Source organism: Mus musculus, chromosome 9, assembly GCF_000001635.26.
Source record: "Mus musculus strain C57BL/6J chromosome 9, GRCm38.p6 C57BL/6J".
NCBI classification, from domain to species: Eukaryota; Metazoa; Chordata; class Mammalia; order Rodentia; family Muridae; genus Mus; species Mus musculus.
This window is the reverse complement of record NC_000075.6, coordinates 27,092,007-27,118,684: the sequence shown is the minus strand read 5'-3', so window position 1 is coordinate 27,118,684 and position 26,678 is coordinate 27,092,007. Positions and strand designations below refer to the sequence as shown.

General features: G+C 44.4%; 2 protein-coding genes across 9 annotated transcripts in view; one reads left to right on the top strand and one right to left on the bottom strand.

Moving 5' to 3' along the window:
• Nucleotides 1-21,301, top strand: part of Jam3 (junction adhesion molecule 3) — a 58,038-nt gene extending 36,737 nt beyond the window's left edge. For both annotated transcript variants that reach the window (NM_023277.4, XM_030244741.1), the window contains exons 2-9: nt 12,271-12,336; nt 13,065-13,178; nt 16,669-16,821; nt 17,245-17,447; nt 18,503-18,602; nt 19,711-19,840; nt 19,919-19,973; nt 20,284-21,301. In NM_023277.4, the coding sequence (NP_075766.1) occupies nt 12,271-12,336; nt 13,065-13,178; nt 16,669-16,821; nt 17,245-17,447; nt 18,503-18,602; nt 19,711-19,840; nt 19,919-19,973; nt 20,284-20,319 (857 nt within the window). In that variant the 3' untranslated portion in view covers nt 20,320-21,301. The remainder of the gene's footprint in view (nt 1-12,270; nt 12,337-13,064; nt 13,179-16,668; nt 16,822-17,244; nt 17,448-18,502; nt 18,603-19,710; nt 19,841-19,918; nt 19,974-20,283) is intronic.
• An 861-nt stretch (nt 21,302-22,162) lies between these two features.
• Nucleotides 22,163-26,678, bottom strand: part of Ncapd3 (non-SMC condensin II complex, subunit D3) — a 66,358-nt gene continuing 61,842 nt past the window's right edge. For 5 of the 7 annotated variants that reach the window (XM_006510697.4, XM_006510698.4, XM_017313698.1 and 2 more), the window contains 3 exons: nt 24,213-24,284; nt 24,064-24,124; nt 22,163-23,988 (listed from right to left, as the gene is read on the bottom strand). In XM_006510697.4, the coding sequence (XP_006510760.1) occupies nt 23,880-23,988; nt 24,064-24,124; nt 24,213-24,284 (242 nt within the window). In that variant the 3' untranslated portion in view covers nt 22,163-23,879. The remainder of the gene's footprint in view (nt 23,989-24,063; nt 24,125-24,212; nt 24,285-26,678) is intronic. The other 2 variants (NM_178113.4, NM_001382847.1) reach the window with 1 other exon arrangement.

Here is a 26,678-nt window from a genome sequence, read left to right as displayed (position 1 = left end):
CCTTTTTCTTGATGCACAGCAGCATGTTGTGAGACAGCACCAATTGTGTGCTCCCAATATTGACCAGAATTGGGATGATTTTAAGTTCTTAGTAACATATGTAATACACACACACATGTATAGTTGCTCTGAATATAATTTCATCCTCTTTTGTATGTAAGGTAATATGGCTAGGAAAGTAGGCATATTTCAAATTTTCAGGTCAGTTCTGCAAATTGCTTTGTATTTTCACTGGCAGCCCAGGGGAAATCAAAAGTTTGATGTCTGTATCAACAGTTGTGGTCATTCTTTTTACTTTTGGCCGTTTTTACAAGTGTGTATTTCTGTCTTACTGTGGTTTTAATTTGTAGCTCACTAATGATGTTGAGCATCTTATGTGCATCACTTGTAAGATGTCTTGCACTGCCTTATCTCTGTGGTTTTAAGAGTGTAAGCAGCCATAGATAATTAGCAAATGAAGAGGGTGGCTGTATGCCAATGAAAGTGTATGTCCTAAAGCCACAACAGCCAGCCAGCAGCTTGCATTCAGCCTTGGGATTGTACGTCATTCTTTCCTGACGTAGATGATCACGTCTGTGTAAATAAAGACGCGCTGCCTTTGCCTTTCTCACTGTTTCTGGAGACAGTCTTTCTGAGTAGCCCTGGCTGGCCTGGAACCTTCAGAGCCTCCTCCCCTGCCTCCTGCTGTGTCTTGGATTAGGGGTGCACACTGTATGGGTTTCGCTGTCCAAGTGTTCATGCCCGGGTTCACTGGCTAGAACTTCCAATACAGCATTGAATGGAAACCATGAGACTAGATGTCCTCTTTATCTTGTTCTTCTCTTAGTTAGGGTTTCCAAACCAACACATCTGATCTTAGGAAAAAGCATTCAGCATTTAATTAAAAAAAAATTATGATGAATGGATGCTAGGTTTTTAGCAATACTCTTTCTTCATCCATTGAAAATGTCTTCTTGCTGCCGTGTTTTTGCTTTTTCCTCTGAGTTGTGTCAGCCAATCAGCAGATGCTAACCCAACCTCACAGTTCTGTCCTATTTGGTTCTCCTGATGATGGCAAATTTGGAATTTTTATACTTGTGTTCATAAAGAATATTGATTGTAGTTTTCTTATAAAATCTTTGGTTTTGATACCAGAGTCATGCAGCCCTCACAGAAGGCCAAAGGTGGGAAACACTTTGTTGTGGCGCCACCACTGCCCGGCTAAGGGGAGGCTTTTAATAACAAAAATTTTTGTTTTAAGTCACTGTGAGGTTATTCTGGTTGCTTAATTCTGAGTGAGGCTTTTCAATATTTCTGTTTATTTCATTGTAATTGTTTAATTTGTAAGTATGAAATTGTTCATAATACTTTTCATGAGCCGGGCGTGGTGGTGCACACCTTTAGTCCCAGCGCTCAGGAGGCAGAGGCAGGCGGATTTCTGAGTTTGAGGCCAGCCTGGTCTACAGAGTGAGTTCCAGGACAGCCAGGGCTACACAGAGAAACCCTGTCTCGAAAAACAAACAAACAAACAAACAAAAATCCCCAAAAAACAACTTTTCATTATTTTAATTTCTATATCAGTACAATGTCCCTTTTTCTTGACAGTGTTAATCTGTGTCTTTTCTTTGTTGTTCTCGGTCCAGCTTAGTAAAGGTTTGTGAACTGTTAATCTTTAAAGAACCAGATTTTGTTCTCATTAGTTTTGTCTTCTTTTTTGTTTTCTACCATGTAGTTTTTTTTTTTGCTTTGATCTTTATTATTTCTTCCATTTTGCTTATGTTGGTCATAATTTATTATTTTTATGACTTCCCAAGATAATATCTAAGGTCACTGATGTGAATGAGACATTTTAGTTTTTTTTTAAATGTAAGTCTTTTAGGTGTTATAGATTTCAAATTTTAGTGGCCTAGCATAAAAAGTGTATGTCATATTTTCATTTTGTTCAGAATGCTTTTTAAAAAGATTTATCTCTGTGTGTGTTTGTGTCTGTGTGTCTATGAGAGTAAGTGCACACTCGTTGGTGCCACAGAGGAGAATGAAGGTGTCCGACTCCCTGGAGCTGAGGTTATAGGGGTCACTGGGAGCTGAACTTTAGGTCCTCTGCAAGAGAAGTAAGCCATCATTTAAATTTTATTTGGTCTGACAGCAGACTTTGTATGACTTCACTATTTCTTTAATTAGATATTTTCTTTATTTACATTTCAAATGTTATCCCCTTCTTTTGTTTCCCCTCCAAAAACCCCCTATCCCCTCCCCCATCCCCCTGTGACTTCACTGTTAAAATTTGCAGTGACTGCTGGTTAGAACATCTGTCTTGATGTGTGAATTTAAAAATATCAAGTAGATTAAGTTAGTAAATCTTTTTCCTTTACTAATTCTCTTCCCACTTGTTTTGTTAATTAAAAGAAGTGTTGAAATTTACAACAAAACTTTTTTTTTTGGCAAGTTTTACATTAAGCTAAGTGCATGACTCTTGGAATTTTATGTTCCCTTAAAGAGTGACACATCACTGTTAGGGAACTCGATCTGTAGAGCAGGCTAGCCCTGATCTCAGAGCTCCACCAGTTTCTACCTCCCCAGTGCTGGGATTAAAGGCGTGTGCTCACCACCTCCCAGCTTTTTATAAAATTGAAAAAAAAAACCCACTTATTTTATGTTTATGTGTGTATGTTTGCAGGATTTTTTTAAAAAAAGATTTATTCATTTCATTTATATGAGTACACTAACTGTCTTCAGACACCCCAGAAGAGGGCATCAGATCCCATTACAGATGTTGTGAGCCACCTTGTGGTTGCCGGGAATTGAACTCAGAACCTTTGGCAGAGCAGTCAGTGCTCTTAACTACTGAGCCATCTCTCTACCCACTTGTAGGATTCTGTATGTACCATATGTGTAGGAGTCCATGGAGTCTAGTCAGAGCACCAGAACTGGAATTATAGAGGGACACTGTGTAGGTGCTGGGAATTGAACCCAGGTCCTCTGCAAGAGGAATAGATGCTCTTAACTGCTAAGCCATTTCACCAGCCTATTCTTTAACATTTTTGATATTTGTTTTTATGCACTTTCTTACCTTTTGTACTTCAAGGCTCATCTTCTGAGTTCTATTGACAGAATCACCCCTTTCTCCAGTGTGCCCTACGTCCTGTTACTGGAGAATGCTATTTAGAATGCCAGGGTGCTTCTGCCTCGAGGATCTCTATGGAACGGGGCTAGATGATACATGTACTTCTGCTGCCCTGCGCATGCCCACATGTCTGTGTACATTAAATAAAAAGTGTATGAAACTTGGCTCTCTATCTACAACATGATTTATTTTTTTGATTGTTACATATGTAAAGATTTTTTTTTCTCATGTGAGTTGCTAACCCACATTACTGTTGGGGGAGAGCTAGAGTGCAGTGTCCTCTCAGATGCACTTGTCAGTAGGTCCCCCCAGCCCCCCAACAGGGATCCCAGGGAATGAGGTTCTGGTATTTGTAACTGTTTCCTTTGTCACATTCTGTCCTTCAACTTAGCTTCCTGAACATCCTAGCTGATTCTTTTGTTAATTTTCTGTACAATAAAGTTCACTCTTTATGATCTTTAATTCTAATTTCTCCACAAATGCTGAGTCATGTGTTCCCTGTTGCAGCATTATACTCCAGGAATCCCATTATGTCATCCTTCCTGGCATCTTTTGATTCTTTCTTTTTTTTGGTTTTTGGAGACAGGGTTTCTCTGTATAGCCCTGGCTGTCCTGGAACTCACTCTGTAGACCAGGCTGGCCTTGAACTCAGAAATCCGCCTGCCTCTGCCTCCCAAGAGCTGGGATTAAAGACGTGCACCACCACTGCCCAGCTTGATTTTTTCCTTTTTTAATTAAAGTAATTTATTTCATGGATAGTATATATGTTTAAGCTGAATCAACAGAGACAATGTCATGGTCATTTTTTCACAGTGGCTTTGGACATAAAAAGTGTGTAGATTAGGCAGGACTAAATTTTGAACTTTGATACCCGAAATTACTGGTAAGTAACTTCGCTAGGAAACCCTTGCTTTTTTTTTTTTTTTTCATTCTGGGCTGGAATGGTTACCTTCAGCATGAGTCTGAAATGTTTCCTGCTAAAATAGTACCTCTCACTTTCTTACGCATGGCAAAGCCATTTAAAACAAACAAGTGGGAGTTAGCCCTGGGAAGGCTGCTGCTTACTTAGCATGGAGCCTGCCACCATTAATACTTGTGAATCCCCTTGGTTGCAGTGACCCAGCCTTCCGAATGTGCCGTGGGTTGCATTTTCTTTTCTACCTCTTTAAAAATATTTTTTTTCATTCTTGCCTTTTTCTTGTACTTGTGAATTTATTTATTCAGTGAACTTTAGATATTTAGTCATGATTATATGTATGGCATTAAAGTATAGTAGTTACTCCTAATTGCTTGTTTTCTTAAACTACACATAAAACTACAATGTTTATTTTGAATCATGTTGACATTTATTTGTATACTATATTTGTATAATTTATACACTGAATATACATGCATTTCTTTAATGCTCTCTTTCCGTTTGTGAGGCACGGTCTCAGTGCAGCGCAGACAGGTGTCTGACTTGTGCATTCCGACCTTACCTCCGCTCTCTGATGCTCCGCTCTCAGCTCACTCTGCTCAGAGTTGGAATTACAGGGACCCGACTAGCCACCTAGCTCTTGGGAATATTTTTCTTATTCATCGAGGAGAGAAAAATACAACCAAGCTGCTCTATTTCTAAGTATATAACTTAGTAGCAGTGAGTTAGAAAAGTCTTTCCTGTAATAGACAAATTCTTGGTAGTGTATAGTTTTGTCCTATTTTGGTGGGACTGAGCTGAAGTTAGCCTGTACACATGAGAATTGAACTTACTCTTTTTTTTTTTCTTCATAAAACCATTCTTAATTTTCCTGGTTCTTCAGTTTCAGTTACACAGGATGCTTTTAGACCATGTTTATTTTTCTTTTAACATGTTAAAGCTGAAAGTCCTGTAGCTTGAATATGTTTCTTATTGCTAGGACAATGGGATAAAGAAATCTCATCCCTTCTTTACAGTGGTTCTGAGCATGAAGTGGAGACTCCACTTCCACCTAAAGTAGGCCCATCCTCCTCCCCTGCCCGTGACAACAGCAGCTAAGGCCGCTTCTGTGCATCTCCTCAGGCTGCAGAGCCAGACAGGGCCTTGGAGAGTGTAAGCAAGATGGAAGATTATTGCACAGTTTATACAGTTGGAATGCAAATATAACTTGGTATATACTTGAATCGAATTGAATATATTCCATTTGAATTAAATTGAGTAGATTCTTTGTAGCACATAAGAGCACATATTCTTGTCTTGGAATTCTGATACCAGAATTTGTAATGACATGCAAGTAGTGTTTACAGGACCGGCTCACAGAGTCGCACCAGGCAAGGCTTCCAGTCAGGTTAGTGTTAGGGGTGATGTATTTGCAGGTGAGATGCTCTACAGAGTAAGAATATACATTGACACGTGCTGTATATTTAGTCATCACCATTGTCATGCCTCAGTACCTCCAAGATGAGTCTCATGGAAAAGATGTCTCTCTGAGCTTTCAATTAGTCTGCTATTAGCAGCCGATGATGCTGGGCTTACGAACATGCTGACTACCCTCTCTCTCCTAAGCATATTACAGATCTATACTGGTTTCAGCTAAAGCTGGACTCTTGCAGGGATGCTGCCCAGCTCATTTGTTGTTGTATAAACTTTTTGAATGATTAAAAAGGATGGAGGCCAACAACCAATTACAAAAAGAGGTAGGCTAGTACTCTGGGGGAGTCTTTCTCTTCCTGTTTCCCCTTCTGCCTTTCTGCCTTCCGACCCTGTCCTCAGGCCTACTTGGTATTTTGTTCTTCCTCCATTCTTCCTGGAAGAGTGTTTGGTGCTGATGGAGTGCAGAGGCCACATCCCATTGGTTAAGTACTTAAGAGTGTGTGTAATGCGGGTACCCCTTTTCTTCTCGTGGTCTTTCCTCATAGAGTGAGTGCACACAGAGCTCCTCCCCTTTACAAATCCCAGACCTCTTTCAAGTGTACAAAGCAACATCTTAGAGAAAGGAGAGGAGTGTGTGTGTGTGTGTGTGTGTGTGTGTGCGTGGTCACTTTTTCCGGGGCGGCTATTTCTTTACTCACCTTTGTCTCAGGCATTATTAGACAGTTTTACTATTTTGATATTAATCATATTTGTGCTTAAGAAATCTTTGGTGGAGCTGGAGAGAGGGCTCAGCAATCAGGAATGCATACTGCTCCTATAGAGGACCTGAGTTTGACAGGCAGCACCCATATCAGGTGGCTCAAAGTCACTGTTAACTCTAGCTGTAGGGGATCTGATGCTCTCTTTGGACTCAGAAGGCATCCTGTGCACCTTCTACCTCAAAATATACACATAGTTAAAAATAAAAGTATCTTTTAAAAAGTAAATCTTTGGTGTCTTGAGTTAGGAGACAGTAGAATCAAATAGAAACAGCATCTCGTCTGATTTATGGGATGTGGTGAGCCGTGGCTCTGGCTCTGTGCTCTGAGAGTCCCTCAAAGAACTCTTCTGCACATGTGTACAGTGTATGTGAACATAGGATATCCTTTTAAGAAGTACCACAGGCACAGCATTAGCACGTCAGCATCCTTCAGAGAAGCAGGTCTCCAGAGAAGAGGTATGCTAAGGAATTGTGTTGAGGTTATGAAAGCTGAAATGTTAGCAGTGTACAGTGCATCCCCGGAGCCTGGTGACCCTGGACAGACAGTGATGTCACCAGGCCCAAAGACATTTTGCTGAAGAACTTCCTCCTACATGGGGAGGGCGCTCTTCAGTCTATTTAGATCTGCAGCCAATTTTAGGATAAGATCTAATGATACCAGAGAACCCAGAGTTCCACAGTTTAAATAGTAATGCTTTGTAAAAGCACCCTCCACATTGACACATAAAATTAGCCATTCAAGCCAGATTTATTTTTAATTCTATCTTGTTTGGCTGATCCTTGTGTGTGTGTGTTTTTTCCTTTTTCCCCTTTCCTTCTTCAAGATAATAAGGTTTCTCTGGTTGTTCTGGAACTTGCTGTGTTTACCAGGCTGGCCTTGAACTCACAGAGCTCTACCTGCCTCTCTCCTGAATGCTGGAATTAAAGGTGTGTGACACCACCCAGCTTTTTTTTTTTTTTTTTGGGGGGGGGGTTTCCTGGAACTTACTCTGTAGACCAGGCTGGCCTTGAACTCAGAAATCCGCCTGCCTCTGCCTCCCAAGTGCTAGGATTAAAGGCGTGCGCCACCACAACCCCCCCCCTTTTTTTTTTTTAATATTTTAAAGAAAGACAGGGTTTTGTTCTGTATCCCAAGCTAGCCTAAGACTTCTATTCATCCTGTCCTCTCACGTGTATTACTAGGTAGACTTATACTTCATTTCTAAGGCTCTGTTAGATTGTATTGCCATTTAGTTTGGCCTTGATCACATTCGTAGTCTAAGCAGGACTTCCTCCAGCTGTGCCGTGGTCGGTCAGAACCTGCTTTGAATGATTTACGTTCTGCGGTATGTGTAGAAGGTTCTGGACAATCGCATTCGGTGTTCACTCTCCCTCAATTCTTGCCCTTAAATTCCTGGAAAGTTGGCTAATATGCTGTGACATTGTTGAAATGCTGCTTTATAGGGAAATACTTTTCTGTAAGGTGGCTTTCACTGAACAAGCACGGGCAAGTGTTCTGTTCTGAACAGTAAACACGCAGTTAATGTCCATGGATAAACCCGTGTTGCTGTTTTATATTTAGATGTGAGCCCCAGTGGGCCAGCACAGTCCCACAGTGCTCTGTGCTGACGTGATATTCTCGGCTTGAGTCCTGGTGAGGGGAAAGTTTTCTTTTGAGCAGGAGACAAAGTGAACAGAGTGCCAGAAAGCTAAATATAAATTCTCTGAGAGCCAGTCACACATAAACTAGGTTTTAGCAACAACATATTGTAGACTGAAATAATTTTAAAAGAAAAATTTTATCCTGGTTTATAGTAATTGGTATAAAGTGCAGTTAAGTAATTTTCCATGAAAAACTAAGCCTACTGATCTCCTCTTGCTGCTGGCCCTGTAGGTAAATAGAGCCACTGTTAGAGATAGAGCCCCCTTCTCCCATTATTGTAGTGGTTTAGTCCTGAGTCAGTAGATCCAGTCTCTGGTTTGCATGGCTTTAATTTCAAAGTAAGAAGAGAAAATGAAGGAAGATGCATAGTTTGCACCGAGATGCTGAGCAGTCACCCTTAGAACTGAGTTCTCTTGAGTGTGTGACACCCTTAGAACATTCAACCAGAGCGAGCGAGCAGACTGCAGAGGAGCGGACTGCAGCGCTAACAAGAGTGAGGGCTGAAGCTCATGCCATTCCAGTTCCGCACCTGTCATGGCTTAAGTCTGGGCTTGCCGCAGTATTTTATGTTATTGGCTGGTCTGGCTTGAGGCTGTAGAAGCATTTTATAGCCAGTCACTCTGGGGTGGTAGGAGGAGGCATGAGTGTCCCAGGCTGGGCAACAGACTGTTTCTGAGTGTAACTACAGATGGGGGCCTGGCTCCACTGAACGAGTTGCTGCTCAAGGCTTCCTGGGTAACACCTCGTGTTAAAACCTCCAGGCATGTTTGGCAAGTCATTCCACGCGTGAGCGTGAGGGCTTGGACAGTGGTCCTTGCCTTCACTTAGTTAGTTAGCATGGTGGCTTCACTGTGGTGTTTTCATCTGTGCACGCCAGTAGATTTGGCTCACACTTGTCCCTCCTTCTGCCTCTGCCCACCTCCCTGTCCACCCCCCAGCAATTCATAAACATCCCTTTCTGAGTCTGGCTTAGGGAAATGGTATTTTAAGCAAGTGAAGGATTGGCGTATTGCTTGCCTGCCATCCTGGCCCCAGACCCTGGCAGTCTCTAGGTCTCTCAACACTGAGGAGGAAACTGCAGTTCTTTTCACAGGTGCCTCAATTGTTCCCGGTAAGGAAAGGGAAGGGGAAGTGGAGAACACAGCAGCTCTGGGTGCTGGCCACGAGGAAGGCCACGTGAACGTCAGAGCGACAGCGCTTCCTCTTGTGCCTTATCATCCTTGCCTGGTCCCTGCCCTCCCCCTTAGCTCAGTTCCATGTCGTGAGCGGGAGGGAGAGCTGTTGGGTTGCTGAGGACTGTGCCAACTGCACATCACATCAAGTCCTTTTTAAAGCCACTTCCCTTGCAAACTTGTCTGAAAAGGGACTTTTGTAGAACAATGGGCTATCAATTTAGACTTCAGGGTCTGATTCATGTCTTTCTTTTAGTATAAAATCTCCATTATGTGGATCTGTTGCTGTCTCTTTTATTTCTGGGTAGATTTTTAGCATTGTTTTCTATAAGAAAATTAATAAAATAAATCATGAAGTAGGAATGATAAGTCCAAACTCCTGGGCTCGATTCTTGCCTGTGCTTGTTGCCAGTAGGCTCTGTCCCCTGCCTGGGAAGTGCATGCAGTAGTCTTTACTTGGAGAATATGGGAGGCTGAGTCAGTGCTGAGAATGTTGTTAGTCCCAGTGATGCTCAGAGGTGCAGTTCATTAGAATCCCAGCAGCACGGTGTGCCTCCTTGCCCTGCTCCATCGCCTGTCAAAGTACTGAGGGGTACAGGCTTTGCTGGGTCTTTTCTCTACCATAAGCATCACTTTGCAGGTAGGATAATTCCTTTAGCAGAATAGTCAGCTGATCTACAAGAAGCAAACCTTTGTAGTTTGTAGTTGGTGCCTGTCAAAATCATGCTGTCTGTAAGTTTAGGTCACATTTCTGGTCTGCTCTGCACACTCCTGACTGGCTGCTCATATGTGACATCTTACACTCTTTAACTGGTGGATTTTCATGTGACATTCCTTATCCTGACTACTGTTGCTTTCCCAGGGAAAGCACAAATTTGCCTTATGGGTATAAGATCCAGAAGGGTGGGGTGCTGGTAATTCTTGGAGCTAGCTTCTTAACCAGCGGATATGAACACTTGGAAATGACCTGAGGAACTCTGACCCTTCGTTTGCTTTGATGAGATATGCGGATGTCAACTTTTCTCTGCTTGCTCTCATTGTGCTACAAATAACCTGTGGTGGTGCATTGTAGGATGTCCTTGTGTGGGGACCATTTTAGCCTTTGGGAAGTAAGTAGCCAGATCACAGATAAGGGGTTTCCAGGTGTTTATTATCTCCTCCTAACTCTTGCTTTCGAGACAAGGTCTCACTTAGTAGCCCTAAATGGCCCTGAACTTACTATGTATCATAGTCTGGCCTCAAACTGAGTCACAGGCTTGCGCCACCACTCCTAGCCCCTCGCTTCTTTCTTTTTATTTATTATTTTAAAAATATTTTATTTTTGAAAACTCCATGCATTTATATAATGTTTTGATTGCGTCTCCACCTCCTCCCAATACCCCATCCCCTCCTACACTCTCCTTTGCAGCTTCTTGTCTTCCCTGTTGTTGTTGTTGTTGTTAATAACTAGTTACATTAGTGCTCTTCATATGCACATGAGTGACTGTGTGGACATCCAGTGTAATATGAGCAACCGATCAGCATCTGCATAGAAAGTTTGACTCTTTTTCGCTTAGAAGACTTCAGTTGCCATTACTTCCTCTGAAAGAAGTGGGGCCTTCCTTAGGCCCTCGCTCAGCCACATAGGCATTTGTTGACTGGCTTGATCTTGTGCTGGTTACCGGCACAATAGCAACCACGAACGCCGTGAGTCGATGAATGCAACAGCTACGGCACGTCCAGAAGTGAGCATTTCACATCTCTCCTCTCCATCCCGTTTGTTGTGTTCTTTCCGTCTTGTTTTGCAAAGTTCCCTGAGCTCTGGCTGGTGGGAAGTTGCAATGGATGATGCTTGCATAGCTGAGCACGGTTCATTCATTATACCTCGGAGCAGTTATGAGTCTGGGCTAACTGTGCACTTGGAAAGGAAGCTTCCCTGTCCAAGGTGGAGAGAAGCGCAGGTCTGTGCACAAAACCATCAATCTTCAGAAAGCAGTTTGACAGCAAAGCAACAGCTAGAGGATCCCCAAGCCAGAAGCTTTTGACCAACTTCCTAGTACCAGACATGAAATACTTCCCGTGGATTAGGGTTGCTCGCTAACAGTCACACCACTATTGCACCAGTGGCCATGCATTGCCAGCAGGTCAATATTGTAGCATGCAGTGTCCAGCACTGGGTCAGGCCATTGATGTCTTCTCTCTTTAGCAGCCTACACAGCACCTTCTGGCAACAGTGTAAGCTAGTTTCCTGGTCAGTTTGAGTTGATTTCTCGATATCCTGCATCTAAAGCCAATAGTATCTTTATCAATTTGGACTTACGTCAGGTTAGTGGACAACCAAGAGCAGTGGCAGTGGCCTGTCCTGGTTTTAGAGCCTCTGAGGCCTTTATGACCAACAACTCACAGGGACGTCTGCGTTAGATTGCAGTGGCAAGTGTGGGGGCGTGTTTTCTTGATTAATGATTGATGTGGGAGGGCCCAGCCTATTGTGGGTGGTGCCAGGTGGTCCTGAGGAAGCAGGCTGAGGAAGCCATGAGGAAGAAGCCGGTAAATATCATTCTTCCATGGCTTCTGCTTCTGGTCCTGCCTGAGGTTCCTGCCTTGACTTCCCTCAGTGATGGAGTGTGAAGAGTTGTAAGATAATATCAATCCTTTCTTCCCAAGTTGCTTTTAGTCATGGTGCATTATCAGCAATAGAAACCCAACCTAAGACACTAAGTGCCATTTAAAAATAAAATATAGGCTAGAGAGATAATTTGGTCAATAGGACGCTTGCCTTGAAAGCATTGAAGACCTTAGTTAGGTCTCTAGAGTTGTGTCAGATGGCAGGTATGGTGGCACACATCAGTCATCCAGTGCCGGTAGATCATTGAGGGTCACTGGCCAGACATTCAATCCTAATCCGGGATTCCAGACCGTGAGAGACCCTGTCTCAAACAACATGCCTGTGAAGCCTACCCAGGGTAGCTGTAGCAGAGAGGCTACACCGGGGCCCATTAGGATACACACAACAGTCACTCTGTTCAAAGCTTGCTGGGTCTTAGTTAGTGCTGTTCTTTGCTGCCATGAGTATTAATAATGGGTGTTTTTTTTTACTTTCAAAGCTCTTCCCTTAAGTTCTTCTAGAATATGAGAAACAAAGGAAATATCAACTATTGTTTACCCTGTGTTTTGTGATGGACATCCACGTTTACATGGAAGGAAAAGTTGTGGCCTCCACCCAGAGTTTCTTGCTGTTATGGGGCTGTCTGATTTTACTTTTTTTTTTTTTTTTTTTCCCTTTAGGCTGCATGATAGAGGCAGTGAATCTCAAATCCAGCAACCGAAACCCAGTGGTACATGAATTTGAAAGTAAGTACAGGAAACATGGAGAGGGATGGGGCCCCCTAGTGGACACTAGGTAGCTCTGCAGCCAACCCAGCACCTGTTCTATTGTGTTTATTGTATTGATATATTTATATATTTGTTTGTTTGAGATAGGATCTCACTGTGTAGCTCTGGCTGACATGGAATTCACTATAGAGACAAGGCTGGCCTGGAACTCACAGAGGTCTGTCTGTCTGTCTCTGCCTTCCAAGTGCTGGGATTAAAAGTGTGCACCACCACACCCTGTCTATTATCATCTAAAAAATATTTATTTGTGACTGTGAGCCTATGTACACAGGAGGATACTGCAGAGGTCAGAAGAGGGCCCCAGGTCTCTAGGAGATGGAGTATAGATAGTTGTGTGCTGGAAATTGAACTGCTAGCTGCAAGAGCAGTCAGTGCTCTTAGCCACTGAGCCGGCCCTCCAGCCCCTACTTCCCTGTATGGACTAGCCAAGAATGTTCAGGATGGCTGTTGTGTTGGGTAGACTAGCAACACACTCTGCAGGTTACATTGGCTGTCATCTGTTTCCTGCCTATCCTTGTATCTATACAACAAAGAAAGCTCATATAATAGATGCAGGTGTCTAAGGGAAGGTGTGCTCTCTGTAGTGAAATCCTTACTAATGTTTTCATTGGTTTTTCTGGCAGAAACTCATCTTGGAAAGTTTAAGCTTATAAGTTTAAGCTTATCTTTCTCTCATTGCTCTCCAGGTGTGGAATTGTCTTGCATCATTACGGACTCACAGACAAGTGACCCTAGGATTGAATGGAAGAAAATCCAAGATGGCCAAACCACATATGTGTATTTTGACAACAAGATTCAAGGTATGAGCCCACTGTCCTCTGCACTATTCCTATTTTGTCTGCAGGTTGTGGAATTTATTTACAGTAACATTTCCCCAGACTGCTAGCCTGTTCCTGTGGCTAGGACTGCTCTGACTTTCTGAGTTTATTGTTGGAGAAAATTTCAATTTTAGTATTGATATTTTGAGCCTGCCTGTACCTCTACAATGCAACTTCAACAAATCCCAGCTCCTTAGTAAGGACTTGGATCTCTGTACATATTGCTTGAGAAATCACAGCAAACCATTTCTTTAGCCATGTTGTTCTGGCCTACGACAGACATACTGTGAGGGGTGCCCAAAGGGATTATCACAGCAGTATCACACAGGATTGAGCTCCACTGTGTCCAGGGTCAGGCCTGGGGCCTCCCTACTCTGACCTGAAGCAGGACAGTATCTGGGGGCAGTAGTAACATAAGCTACCATAGGATGGCGAGGAGGACGAGGAGGGGACTGAGAGCCAGGCGTCAGGACGTAGGCTGCAGAGTGCTCAGGCAGTCTACAAGATAGCAAGCGCTGCATGGTGAGAGATGTAATGGCAGGAAAGAATGCTACATATGGACACATATGTGAGAGCTCAGCTTCTGAGAAGAGCTGTCACCAGAACCTGGCTGAGAGGGCGATGAGGAAGACGGGAAGTGCACGGGGTGTCTGGACAGCAGACACTACCCATCAGAGGTGCTAGGAGAAGCAACAGAGACTGGAGGTGATCACAGCTCCGAGCAGGGCCAGATCACATTGCCTTTGCAGAGTCTGGTGGGAGGGGTTGCTCACAATGGCTGAGCTGAGGTAGCGCCACTGGAAATGCAAGGGGAGAATTGCAAGGAGGACCAGCTGTGCTGAGGGATGGCAGGCGGAGTCGGATGTTACTTTCCATCTGGCAGCAAGGGAAGGCGAAAGAGGAGGTCCTGTGCAGGTACGTTCAGTTTTAGTGAAGTCGTGGGTATTGTGATCTGAGTTCTACAGGTTCCAGGAGTTGTTGCTCTTAAAAATAGTTTGTTGGCTTCAGCTGTAGCTCGGTGGTACAGTGCTTACCTAGCTAGCATTCATGAAACTCTGAATTCAGTTCCTAGGATTGAGGGGGTAAAACAAGGTCAAACCCCAACAACTTGCAAGGGCTGTATGTGTAGCTCAGTGGTAGCACCCTCTAGAGCTCCCAGCTGCAGGGAATCTGACACCCCCTGGCCTTCACAGGCCATGAACGCATGCGTGTGCTGTGTAGATAAAACGCTCCATACCAAGACTATAAATAAGGAAGTCTTTTAAAAAAGACTCACTTATTAAAACTATAAAAACCTAATGATTTTTTGGAGGGGAGGCTGAGGCTAGAGGGATGATGGAGTTAAGAGTGTCCTCTTGCAGAGGACTGAGCTCAGTTCCTCGTACCCACTCTAGCAGCCTGTAACTCCAGCTCCTCCATAGGCTGCAGGAGCTGGGCTCACACCCGCACTCAACTCATATAATAACAAACAGTAAAAATACATCTTTAAGAAAACTCTCATTTCCCTAGTGCTGGGGGTGGGTTTGGATGGGGTGGGCAGAGTGATAGACCACTGATCTGGTACGTATGAGGCCCTGAATTATCACTCACATCACTAACAATTACAACTTTCTCTTTGTAGACATCAGAGGTATTACTCTTAGCCATAGGAATGGTTACCATAAAGGACATGAACCAGAGAAGCAGGAGGGTGGAGGCGGGACTGGTACTGTGCCCAAGACATCTCCTGTTACTCCTCTTGTTACCCCTGTCACACTTGTTACTCCTGTCCCTCTTGAAGTGTAAAAGTTGGCTTTTATACTCACATAGAAATGGACCACCCTGTCAATCACAGAACGTTCCCGTAGCCCATGCCATGCAGAGTCAGGGCCCTCCCCTCCCCTCTTAGCAGCCCTTACCTACACACCTCTTAGGCTTTGCGTTTTCGGGAGACGTCATGTAAGGCTTCTTTCACTTAGCACAGGGCTTAGTTGTTCCCTTCTGTGGCGGGGTCCCTGGTCACTGTGTGGGCGCCATGCTGCTTTGAGCACGCATCAGGTGATGTTCAGATGCTGAGTTTACACTGGCTGTCATCAGTATTCTGCACTCATCTCTGTGTGAAGACCAAGTACACAACTACTGGGCCACATGGTGGCTACATGGTGAGTTTTTGAGACGGCTTTCCAAAGGAGCGTCACCATATATATATATTTATATATATATATATTTTTTTTTAAATTTTGTGTCTTTTGCCTGCATATGTCTGTGCACTGTATCTGCATGCTGAGTGTGCAGAGGTCAGAAGAGGGCATTGGCTCCCATGGAATTGGAGTTATGTATGGTTGTGAACCCACATAGGTTGCTGGGAACCAAACCTGGATCCTCTAAAAGCAGTAATTGACTTAATCACTGAGCAAGCCATGTGCCCAGCCCTGGCTTCTCCATTTACACTCACGCTTCGGTGCTTCCACCATAGTCACACACACACTTGTGATCATTTGACCTTTATTTTAATAGTCTTAGAGGGTATAAGGTATCCAAGTGGAGTTTCATCTCTCCATGTGCAAAGTGGGCAGTGTCTTGGGAGAAACCTGATCAACTGTTAGGTGCATTTCCACTGAGTTGTAGAGTCATACATTGCAGAGGCAAGTCCTTTTTCTGACGTGGCTTGCAGAGTCGTCCGTACCCCTGGTACAGACGGTGTAGATTGCTTTCTCGGCTGCTTACTTCCTTTAAAGCAGAGCCGCTGTTGACTTGATGGAATGTAGTATAACCCCCAGTTTTTGTGCTTGTGTCTTTGTTGTCGTATCTAAGGAACCATCACCGAAGCCACGGTCATGAAGATTATGCCTTCTGAGATGGCTCAGTGGATAGGGCACTGGCTGCTCTTGCAGAGGACCTGGGTTTGATTCCACAGACATCAGGCATATATCTGCTGTACAGACATACATGCAGGCAAAACACTCATCCATATAAAGGAAACAAATCTAAAAACTTTTGCTAATATTGCCCAGGCTGGCCTCCAGTTAACTGTGTTGCCTAGGCTAACCTCAAACTCCATTCCTATAAACTTATAGTGTTGCAAATAAATGCCCAGCTCTTGTTCAACTCTAGTGGGTATTTGTTGACTAGGGAGGCAGCCAGGGGTCAGCTTTCTTCTTTTTCATGTGGATAGCCACAACATCCTTTGTAGACTTTGTTTTGTAAATATTTATTTGGTTTTCCTTTCTTAACTTTTCCTTGAATTAATTTTCTCCTCCTGGGAATAATAAGGAGAAATAAGGTTCCTGGCTTTATCTTAACTACCAGATACTAGTTCTGATGCTCAGGTTGCACATGGGAAGAAGTCAGTGGCCTGGTCCCCATGAAGATCACGTCTTTCATACAGGGAGGGACAGGACAAACAGCACTGTACTGCAGTCTTCTTGCTCTGCCATCAAGTCCAGCCCCACAGTCTTCCAGTGTCTAGGATCTTGTGTCTTCTTTTTTATAGGAGACCTGGCAGGTCGCACAGATGTGTTTGGAAAAACTTCCCTGAGGATCTGGAATGTGACACGATCGGATTCAGCCATCTATCGCTGTGAGGTCGTTGCTCTAAATGACCGAAAAGAAGTTGATGAGATTACCATTGAGTTAATTGTGCAAGGTAGGCCCCATTAATGTGTAGCATCTCTACTGGCCAGCCCTATGAGTCAGCCCTTAGCTCTAGAATAAGAGACTAGCTCATATTTCGATTCATTCCTCCAGGGCTGTGTTCCTGGGGCTATCTGCAGTTTGGAAGGGGGGCCACTGAGGCTGTCTAGAGTTGGGCTGGGATGATGAGAACACGCATCTGCTGTGTTCCTTACCGGCCTCAGGGATCTGCCTTTGCAGCCTCCTTTTCAGCTTACTCCTGAAGGTGGAAGAACTGGAGACTGTGAGATTGGACACACGGGCTGGAATGAACTCAGAGTGAGCAGGGTGCAGGCAGTGGATGGGCTGTGGCCTTCGGAGCTGCTTTATTACGCTAGGTTTTGGTATGATGGGCTTGTGCTGAGATTTTAAACACCAACCCGTATTTTGCCTGCAGTGAAGCCAGTGACCCCTGTCTGCAGAATTCCAGCCGCTGTACCTGTAGGCAAGACGGCAACACTGCAGTGCCAAGAGAGCGAGGGCTATCCCCGGCCTCACTACAGCTGGTACCGCAATGATGTGCCACTGCCTACAGATTCCAGAGCCAATCCCAGGTTCCAGAATTCCTCTTTCCATGTGAACTCGGAGACAGGCACTCTGGTAAGAGCCCTTCCAAGGTGAGGAAGCAGATGCGTTTGTTGGAACCTAGGATGCCTGGAAGGAGAGCCAGGGAGGCTCCTTTTCAAGGCAGAGGCAAAATCTAGAACATCAGAAACACTACAGGAAAGGTGGCTTCGGCTTTCATATAAACAAGTGTTAAGGGTAAAACAAAATGGAAACCTGTACATCTGCATGAGAACAGGGGGCAGGTAAACAAGTGGGTTCATGTTATTAGAATCCTAGTTTGAATAATCAACGGAACATATGCACCACGTGAAGGAAATGTGCTTACTGGGCAGGTGTTTGATATTAAGCCATTATCAACAGAATTGTGATTATAGTTCTTAAGTCCTTATCATAAAGAGATATGGATTAAATATGTCTTGAATTTGCTTCAGAATAACTCCTGGTGCCTGGTGGTGGTTGGCATCACGTGCCTTTAGTCCCAGCACTCAGGAGGCAGGCGGATTTCTGTGAGTTTGAGGCCATCTTGGTCTACAGAGTGAGTTTCAGGTCAGCCAAGGCTATACAGAGAAACTCTGTCTCAAAACAACAACAACAAAAAACAATTAAAAAAAAAAGAAAAAGAAAAAAGGCTAACCCACTGGGAGGTAGGAGGTCACATGGGAGCGAGAAGAAAATGCAACAGCATGGCTTGGCCATCTGCAAAGGACATGCTGGCTTTGAGGCACTCAGCAGGGAGGGTGGCGTCCTGGTTTGTGAAATACCCAACTTCAGGGAGTGATTGGGTGAATCGTGACTCATTCTAGGGTATTGGTATTTGTCTAAGGAGAGCTGCTAGGATCCCTTGAACTTCAGAGGGACAGTGAAGTGGGCTGCTTGCAGCCTAGCTTTGCCCAGCTTTGCTCTCTCTGCATCCCGAAGGGAGTTCCTTGTGAAGCTCTGATGCAGGAGGGAAATGGTGAGGACAGTAGAGCTGCTGGTGAGCGGACTGCTTTGTGGCTTCAGTGGGGCGTCTGTGTGGTGTCACCCTTGATGTCTGTCACTCAGTTTGTCCTGTTGAGTGAAGTAACACTTTGTCATTTCTAAAACAGGTTTTCAATGCTGTCCACAAGGACGACTCTGGGCAGTACTACTGCATTGCTTCCAATGACGCAGGTGCAGCCAGGTGTGAGGGGCAGGACATGGAAGTCTGTGAGTCACTTGAAAAGATTACACTGAAGACAAGAGTGAATAGAACATTTAAGTTGAATGTTAGTTCTGCAGCTGACAGGGGACTCATCAGATCCTCGGGGAGCCTGTTGGGAGTATAAAAGAGCATGAGGTCTAAATGAGAAGATCCGCAAAGCAGCTTCCTGGGGGCTTGGGTATCGGGAACATGTTGGCATAGAACTTGCACCAGGTGTAACACATTTTTTTGGTAAATGATTGAAGCATCAAAAACATTCGCGTAGGGAGCCCTGACGGGAATCTAGCAGCTATTTTTGCAGGGAACTCAAAGCCTCATTCTTTTCTCCTGTGATGTCATCAGGTAGTGGGCTCTTGGGGAGGTGTTGGGAGGAAGTGGATAGGGTGAGCTAAGCCACTGGGTTCCTTCCTTCATTCTCAGTTGTGGTCACTCCAGAGCAGTGTTTCCCTAGCCTGTTGGAGGACTGTTGCCTACATCATGCAGGGGCCACTGGAACTTGCCACAGTGTCTGTGTCCATGTCGCATTCTAATGCATGTCAGCAGTCCAGTTTGGAGAATTACTGTAGGGTAATTCACTGCTGTAGGAAGGTGTGCAGAGAGGGAGAAAACCATTAGAGCCTCTGCCTGGAAGAGTGCAGGGGGTTATATGAGGGCCAAGGACAGGCAGCAGCTGAAGTAGAAGGTCAAGTTTGCATTTAACGGTATTTATGGTTAAGATTTGAAGCTTTCTTTTGCTCAAGTCATCTCCAGCAAGGCTGGCTGTATAAATTAGGAAGGTTACTTTACTTAGGGCTCCTGGCTCTTGATGCTATATAGAAATATAGCCATTTCTCCATAAATAATATTTACAAGACTTTAAAGCCTTTTATACACTGGTAAGCATCTCTCAGTGGCTTTGAGTGTAACTGCTTTTGTTCTATGATATCAGGGGCTATGGTAGCTTGTATTTTCTTACCCAGAGAGATGTTAATGGGTCAGTTTCCTCTTCTGGCTAGAGTGGGCAGGAGTAGACAGAGGGGTAAATGGGTCAGCAGAGGGGTTGGAAAGGTAAGCTAACGGGGCCAAGGTCCTTTGATGGACCACACCATCTCTGTCTACGAACTTTTTCTACAGATGATTTGAACATTGCTGGGATTATTGGGGGAGTCCTTGTTGTCCTTATTGTTCTTGCTGTGATTACGATGGGCATCTGCTGTGCGTACAGACGAGGCTGCTTCATCAGCAGTAAACAAGATGGAGAAAGGTACGCCTGTCTCGTCTGAGGTTCAGACTTGTATTAGCAGTGTAGCTGCACTACTGAGCTGTCCTCTTGTGTTCACAGCTATAAGAGCCCAGGGAAGCATGACGGTGTTAACTACATCCGGACGAGTGAGGAGGTAAGAGCAGAAACCCTAGTGCTCTGTATCTACCAGGAAAACTACTACTGCTTGGAAACTCTGTGGCTCTCAGGGTTTGGGGATTAAGTGTACTCCCTGACCTTCTTGGCCCTCATGGTAACTCCTTCCTCACCAGCTCATGAGTGCTAATAGAGGTTACTGCTGCAGAGCAAGGATGTAATTCATCTCTCAGTTTTGCTCCTGGTTTCATTTTTAGGGGACAAGATTAGCTTACATGTGATTTGACCAATGTATGTCAACCACCACCCAACAAAGCCCCCTGAACTGATTCTTTTTGCTGCCTTTGCAGGGTGACTTCAGACACAAATCGTCCTTTGTTATCTGACACCTGTCGGCTGGGAGAGCACATGCAAGTACCTCTGTTGGAAGCTGGTCACAGGGCTGCTGTGAGCCCAGAGCTCCTGACAAAGCCACCCGGGCAGAAGCTTTTTGTTTTGGCCAAAGTTGATGACTCCTTCCTTCCTTCCTTCCTCTTTAACAAGCCACAAGAATAAAAGGAAGCCTCCTGAAGATGGATGTAGACACAGACTGTTGCTAGCCTGACCTCATTATGGGGATTAGGGTGATCTTCAAGGCCTTTCTGGTCTCCGTTCTCCCATGCAGGGCAATTTGGACTGTTTTTGCCCCAGGCTGTTTAGCTGCCAGGACAACACTGGCAGAGAGAGGCTGAGGCGCTGGGCTGCAGTAGCAGCAGGCAACAGCCTGATGCCTGTGACAGTGCCCCAGGAAGGTTTTCAGGCAGTGCCTTGCTCCCTGGACCCTGACCCACCGTGTTGCCTCTGTTGATTGGCCAGTACTGTCATTTCCATCCTGGAGAATGTGTTTGGAATCAGCATTTTATAAAAAACCCAAATCAGAAAGGTGAAATTGCTTGCTGGGAAGAGGGCTCTGACCCAGGAAACTCTCCTTCCCAAGAGATGCCAGGAGATAGGAGAACCTGTCTGTCTTAAGTCTGAAATGGTACTGAAGTCTCCTTTTCTATTGGTCTTGCTTATTTTATAAAAATTTAACATTCTAAATTTTGCTAGAGATGTATTTTGATTACTGAAAATTTCTATATAAACTGTAAATATATTGCCATACAGTGTTTCAAAACGTATTTTTTTATAATGAGTTCAACTTAAGGTAGAAGGCTTGGGCTGCTAGTGTTTAATTGGAAAATACCAGTAGTAAAGTCTTTTAAGGAGTTTTCTTAAGGAGGCTGGCTGAATATTCCTTTGTTCAAAAGAAGTTTTAGCATTTTTCATAAGAAAACTTACTCTGTCTGACCACTGTTGCTTAGGAAACCATTAAAGAATTCCAATCTAGTCATGTTTGTATTTTTTTTTTTTTAAAGCAAGAAACTTTGGGAACTCTTGGACTAGTTTTGAATGGCCTCATCCTGTAGATTTCCTCTTCCTAGAAAGGCCCTGTGCAGTCCTAGTTGGATGGTCTCAGGGACCCCTCATGGTACTAACTTGTGTGGGATGGAATGTCCACTTAAACCTGCACCGCCCTCATCTCAGCTCTGCACCTGATTAAAATGGTCACTGGTGGTATCCTGGGCTGGTCTCCGGCAGGAGGCTGAAGAAGACTGGTGGTCAGTGGTTCCTGTCTTTGAGTGTCTGTGACAGAACCCTAGTCTGTTTTGGGTAGCTTATAAGACAAAGCCAGTGAGCTTGCTTGTAAAAATCATTTTAAATATTTGTTTAGTTGATAATGTATCCAAGACCAAAGGCAATTTTGAAACTGAACATGTTTAAAAAGAAGATCCTTTGTTGTGATGAAAAGAGTCCCAGCACTGCAGGCCGTCTCCTCCATGACAAGCCTCTGTGTCCAGCACAGCTCTTTGAAGAAAAGTACAGCCAGAGGACAAAGCCCGAGGGTGAGCAGAGTGCTGTCTGACCAAAAGCAGTTTCTCCACTTTATTGTAAACCTTTTATCTGTCCGAGACACTGCTCATTTTATGGGACATTAGAAACCCCAGTCCAAAAGCCTTTGTTCTTCGAGAACAGATGCTCTTGGTCTCAAACACTTGAGCATGTTAGACTCGTGGTATGAAGTGGTGAGAAGCCAGGGGAATCTAAAGGAGTCCCTGATCCTACCTTGCACCTACAGGGTGGTTTTAGAGATGTTAGACACTTTGTCATCTTAATTTCTTTATACTTCAACTTTTTCTTTTTACTTCCTTTTTTCATTGAGACACACTTTTTTTCTTTATGTTGAAGGCTATATGCAAAGATGTTAGCAGGAACAGCCTGGCAGTGTTCTGTGACTACTCAGGGGTGCCTGGTCTCTCCTCTACCTTCCTCTCGGGAGAAGAGGACAGCTGCCATTCTAGCTGGTGGAGTGGAGTGGTGGGCTATGACATTGGCCTTCCAGTGGCTGTCATAGCAATAGGGCAGCCATGTTGTCCGCTCTTTTATTCCTCTATGTCCTAAAGCCTTTTTTTTTTTTTTCGAGACAGGGTTTCTCTGTATAGCCCTGGCTGTCCTGGAACTCATTTTGTAGACCAGGCTGGCCTCGAACTCAGAAATCCGCCTGCCTCGGTCTCCCAAGTGCTGGGATTAAAGGCGTGTGCCACCAAGTCCGGCTGCCTTTTTTCATAGTGCCATGAGAACTAACTTTGATAAAGCAACATGTTAGCTTGGAAAGCAGTGGCCTGTGACTGTACAGACAGGAACAGAAAGCGCTTACTTACCTGTACAATGTGACTGTGACTGTTGGCCACTATTGAAGTTGTTCATAGCTGTTAGACCTGTACTAACACACTTGCAATTTGGTTATTTGTAAAAAACAAACCAAACTGAAACCATGTTCTTTCTCTAGGTTTGCCCTGCATTCTTAGCATTTGGTTACACACACGCTCTTCACACTAAGGAAATCTGCACCTGTACTGCAGCCAAAGTTGTTCACTTAAGAGCAGCTGTGACACTCGAGCCACCAACTGTCAGAGCTTCTTTATGACAAGAGTACAGGGACCAGTAGTAGAGGGCTTGCCTAGGTGCACGGTCCTGGGTTAGCATGGGATAGGAGGAGGGTATGGTGGAGTATGCCTGTTGTCCCTGTTACTCGGAAGGCTGAGCAATACATGAGATGCTTGTCTCCAAAAAGGCAGAGCATTCAACCCCAACCCTCCAGCTCCTCAGCAGTCTCACCCATCTGCACCACCGCTCTGTCTAAGGGTCAAGAAGGCAGCCATGCCATCATGAGCAGGCTTTACCTACCTGATGTACTAATGGGGATGGCTACTGGGACACAAGAGAGACAAAGGTTCTCTATGGGAACAAGGGCAGGTGGGTAGATGAATTAAACCCTTAAATACTTAATGCAGTGTTAAGCAGACCATCAATAAAGCCTTGCTCCAAAGCCAGAAAAATTATAATAAATGCTAGGTTATATTTATATTTGACATTTATTACTTTGTTTTAGAAAGACTGTACACCTCTTTTAATAAAAATTTGTAATTATAAATAATAGAAAAATATTTCAAATTTTTGCCATTAGCTAAGGGGACATATCTATTATACTGAAGTCACACAAGCTATAGACACTTGAGTTATACAGAAGAAAGCTGGTTTCGAAAATTGTGTTCCTTAAAAGACCATATTGTAACTTACCACAGAACGTTTGATACTCAAATAGAGTATCACAGTATAAATAGCTTAATGTTATTGTGAGAAAGTCTAAATACATCATATCTCTATTTACAAATCTCAGCTATAATGATAGAAAGAGAAATAAAAATAGGAAGGTTGGTTAGACAAACACAAGCTGCACAAAGACACACTGATGTCCTAGGCAGGAGCTGGCAGTGCACAGCTACGTGTCTCCCACACCCACGTGGGTGCAGGCCACACCACACTTTCCCCTTCCATCTAGGAGATGCACATATTTCCACAGGTCTCAGTTGGCTGTCTTCAGGGGGGCCTTACGAAGGGACCTCCGGCTGGATCTTGTGCTGCCGTGACTCCTGGCTGGGGACTTTACGTTCCACTGTGGAGACTGTGGAGGTCTGGGGAAGGAAACCATGCAGTCAACAGCTCAACCAGAAAACAGCTCAACCAGGAAGCCCACTAGCAAAACTTACCTTTTATCAAGCAGCGATAAACATAAAATGTCACTTCCTTGTTCTTGGGCTTCGTGTTTCTCTGACAAGGAGTCAAACATGAAGAAATTTAGTTTCTCAGAATTTCAGAGGCAGTAGTTGTGCTGACCAGAAGAAAACCCAGAACTTACCTTTGGTAAAAAAAGTTGCTGGTGTCCCTATGTAACTGACCCCTGCTGCAAATGTGACGTCACTGATGGAATCTGGAGAAAGGGAGAACAATGGGAATAAAACTTGTGGGAATTTGCCATGGGCTCTCTCTGGTCTTCACTGCTAGCCCCTAGGTGACTCACAAAGACTCATCGGAAGCTTGGGTTTGTCTCAGGGTTAGGCAGACGCTTGCACTGCAGCCTGTCTTGACATGGCAGTGTCTTCTCCCAGCTCACCTCCTCCTCCTGTGACTGCCTCTGTGCAGGTGACCTCCATTTCCTATTACTTCTCACCTACTGGATCTCCATACTTCCACCCCATTGTGTTTATTCCCTCTCCATTTATGTTGGAAGGGTTGATACATGATTCTCTAAGGCTTTAACTGGCCAGAACCTTAGGCTACATCTTTTTTTTTTTTTTTTTTTTTTGGTTTTTCAAGACAGGGTTTCTCTGTGTAGCCCTGGCTGTCCTGAACTCACTTTGTAGACCATGCTGGCCTTGAACTCAGAAATCCGCCTGCCCCTGCCTCCCAGGTGCTGGGATTAAAGACGTGCGCCACCATGCCCGGCTTTGGGCTACATCTTTACATGGAATCAGTAACCACCCTGTCCCTGGTGTCACTCAAGTGTCACTTCTTCCTTGTCTCCATCTTTGCTCACTGTAAGTATCTCAGTCCTCTCAGCCCTTCCTTACTCTTGACCTTTCGTGGTATGTTCTGACCTTTAAGGCCCAGTCAAAGCCACCAGAGTACACTGGGACTGTGTTCTGGCTCTTTCACCAGCAGACATTCAAGTCATTCGCGGTCAGTTTATACAGAATGTAAAGTTTTTAACACAGTATCTGATACAGGTAAATGCCAAAGAAATAATTTATTAGCTATAATCCCTTATGTCATGACTGGAGTCATGCTAATTAAAAGAACAGGGAAGGATAGTGTCTTGGTTAGGTACCTTGATGGGGCTCTGTCTATCAAGGAGACCCTAAAATCTATCACTCTGAGCTAGCCCAACCCATCTCTATAAACTCAAGGGATTTCACAACATGGTGTAATCCACTTGTGCCCACCAGGCATATATGGCTGACCCTTCTTCAGCAGTCCTAGCCTGTCATATCTGCGTGCTCATTCAACTGCTCTGTCACCTCTACCTGCCCCATCCCAGAATCCTACAGCTACATCCTTGGTGTTGTCTGTTAAACACTCCACACAGGAGCAGAGCCTGGGTTCACATGCTACATCTCTATGGGCACACGCGTGAGGTTGACTCTAGAGCCCACATTTCCCACACTGTCCTCATGAGGAGCACACAATGACCCGTCATGGATGCAAACATGCTAACCTCCACTGCAGAACTGCACCACAGCAACTCGGGCTCTGTTTGAGCAGTGCTCTCGAGGCTGCTTGGTTTTGTCCCTGGAGGATCTATTGACACTGGTGTAGGAATCTCCCCCTGACATGCACACTGACTCTCCCAGCTGCAAGCCTCTAAGCATCCTGGGTGGTTCTCACAATTCTAGCGCACTCTGCTCACAATCAAAGGCAGAATGAATAATCAGTTAAAGAATTTTATTCACATTAGCCAAAAACAAAAACTAGGAATATTTAATGGGAGGCTGGGGGGCACCTACGAGGAGGCTGGGGGAATGACTGCTATAAAATAATGAAGGAAAATAATGTCAGATGATAAAGACTTCCTGTGTGGGATGAAGAGATGGCTGGCTCAGCTAATTAAAGGTTAGACTCATGGCCAAAATGATAGGACTTCCCATGTTTACGGATCACCAGAATTCACATTATAAAAATGGACGGATGACCAAAATAAATACAAATTCAGTGACTCTTTACCAAAATTCCATTGATATTTGCAGAAACAAACAAAAAAGATTCTAAGACCATATGGAAGAAGAAAAGACTCCCAACCTGCCAAAGTACTGGTGAGGAGAGCGCAAGCCAGAGTATCTATCAGCAATGCCTGACTTCAGTCACCCTACATAAACCCAGCGCAGTGGCAGGGCCACAGCTCAACTGAGCAGAGGACCCAACATCAACCTGGACACCTGATTTTCAACAAGGAGGTGGCTTAAGGCAACAGGATCTGCCTGTAGAACAACAGTAGACTAAAATCCTCTGGAAACAGAGCAAAGGCCTCCATGTAAGACTCTGAAATGGCTAGAGGAGACACCAGGGCTGGCGGGATTTCAAGGTAAAACATGAGCAATGATGTTCTGAATTGGATTCCAGGAACACAAGAAATAGTGAGACTTGAGGAATGGGATTGAATGAAACCACAAAGTTTTCTCCAGCAAAGCAAATCACAGAGTGAAGAGACGAGATAGGCTTTGAAATCTGTGTCAGTTGTTCCTCTGATGATGTTAATATCCACAGCATATAAAGAATTAAACACCAATGGACAAATTCCAGTGGGTAAATGGGTACATTAACTGAGTAA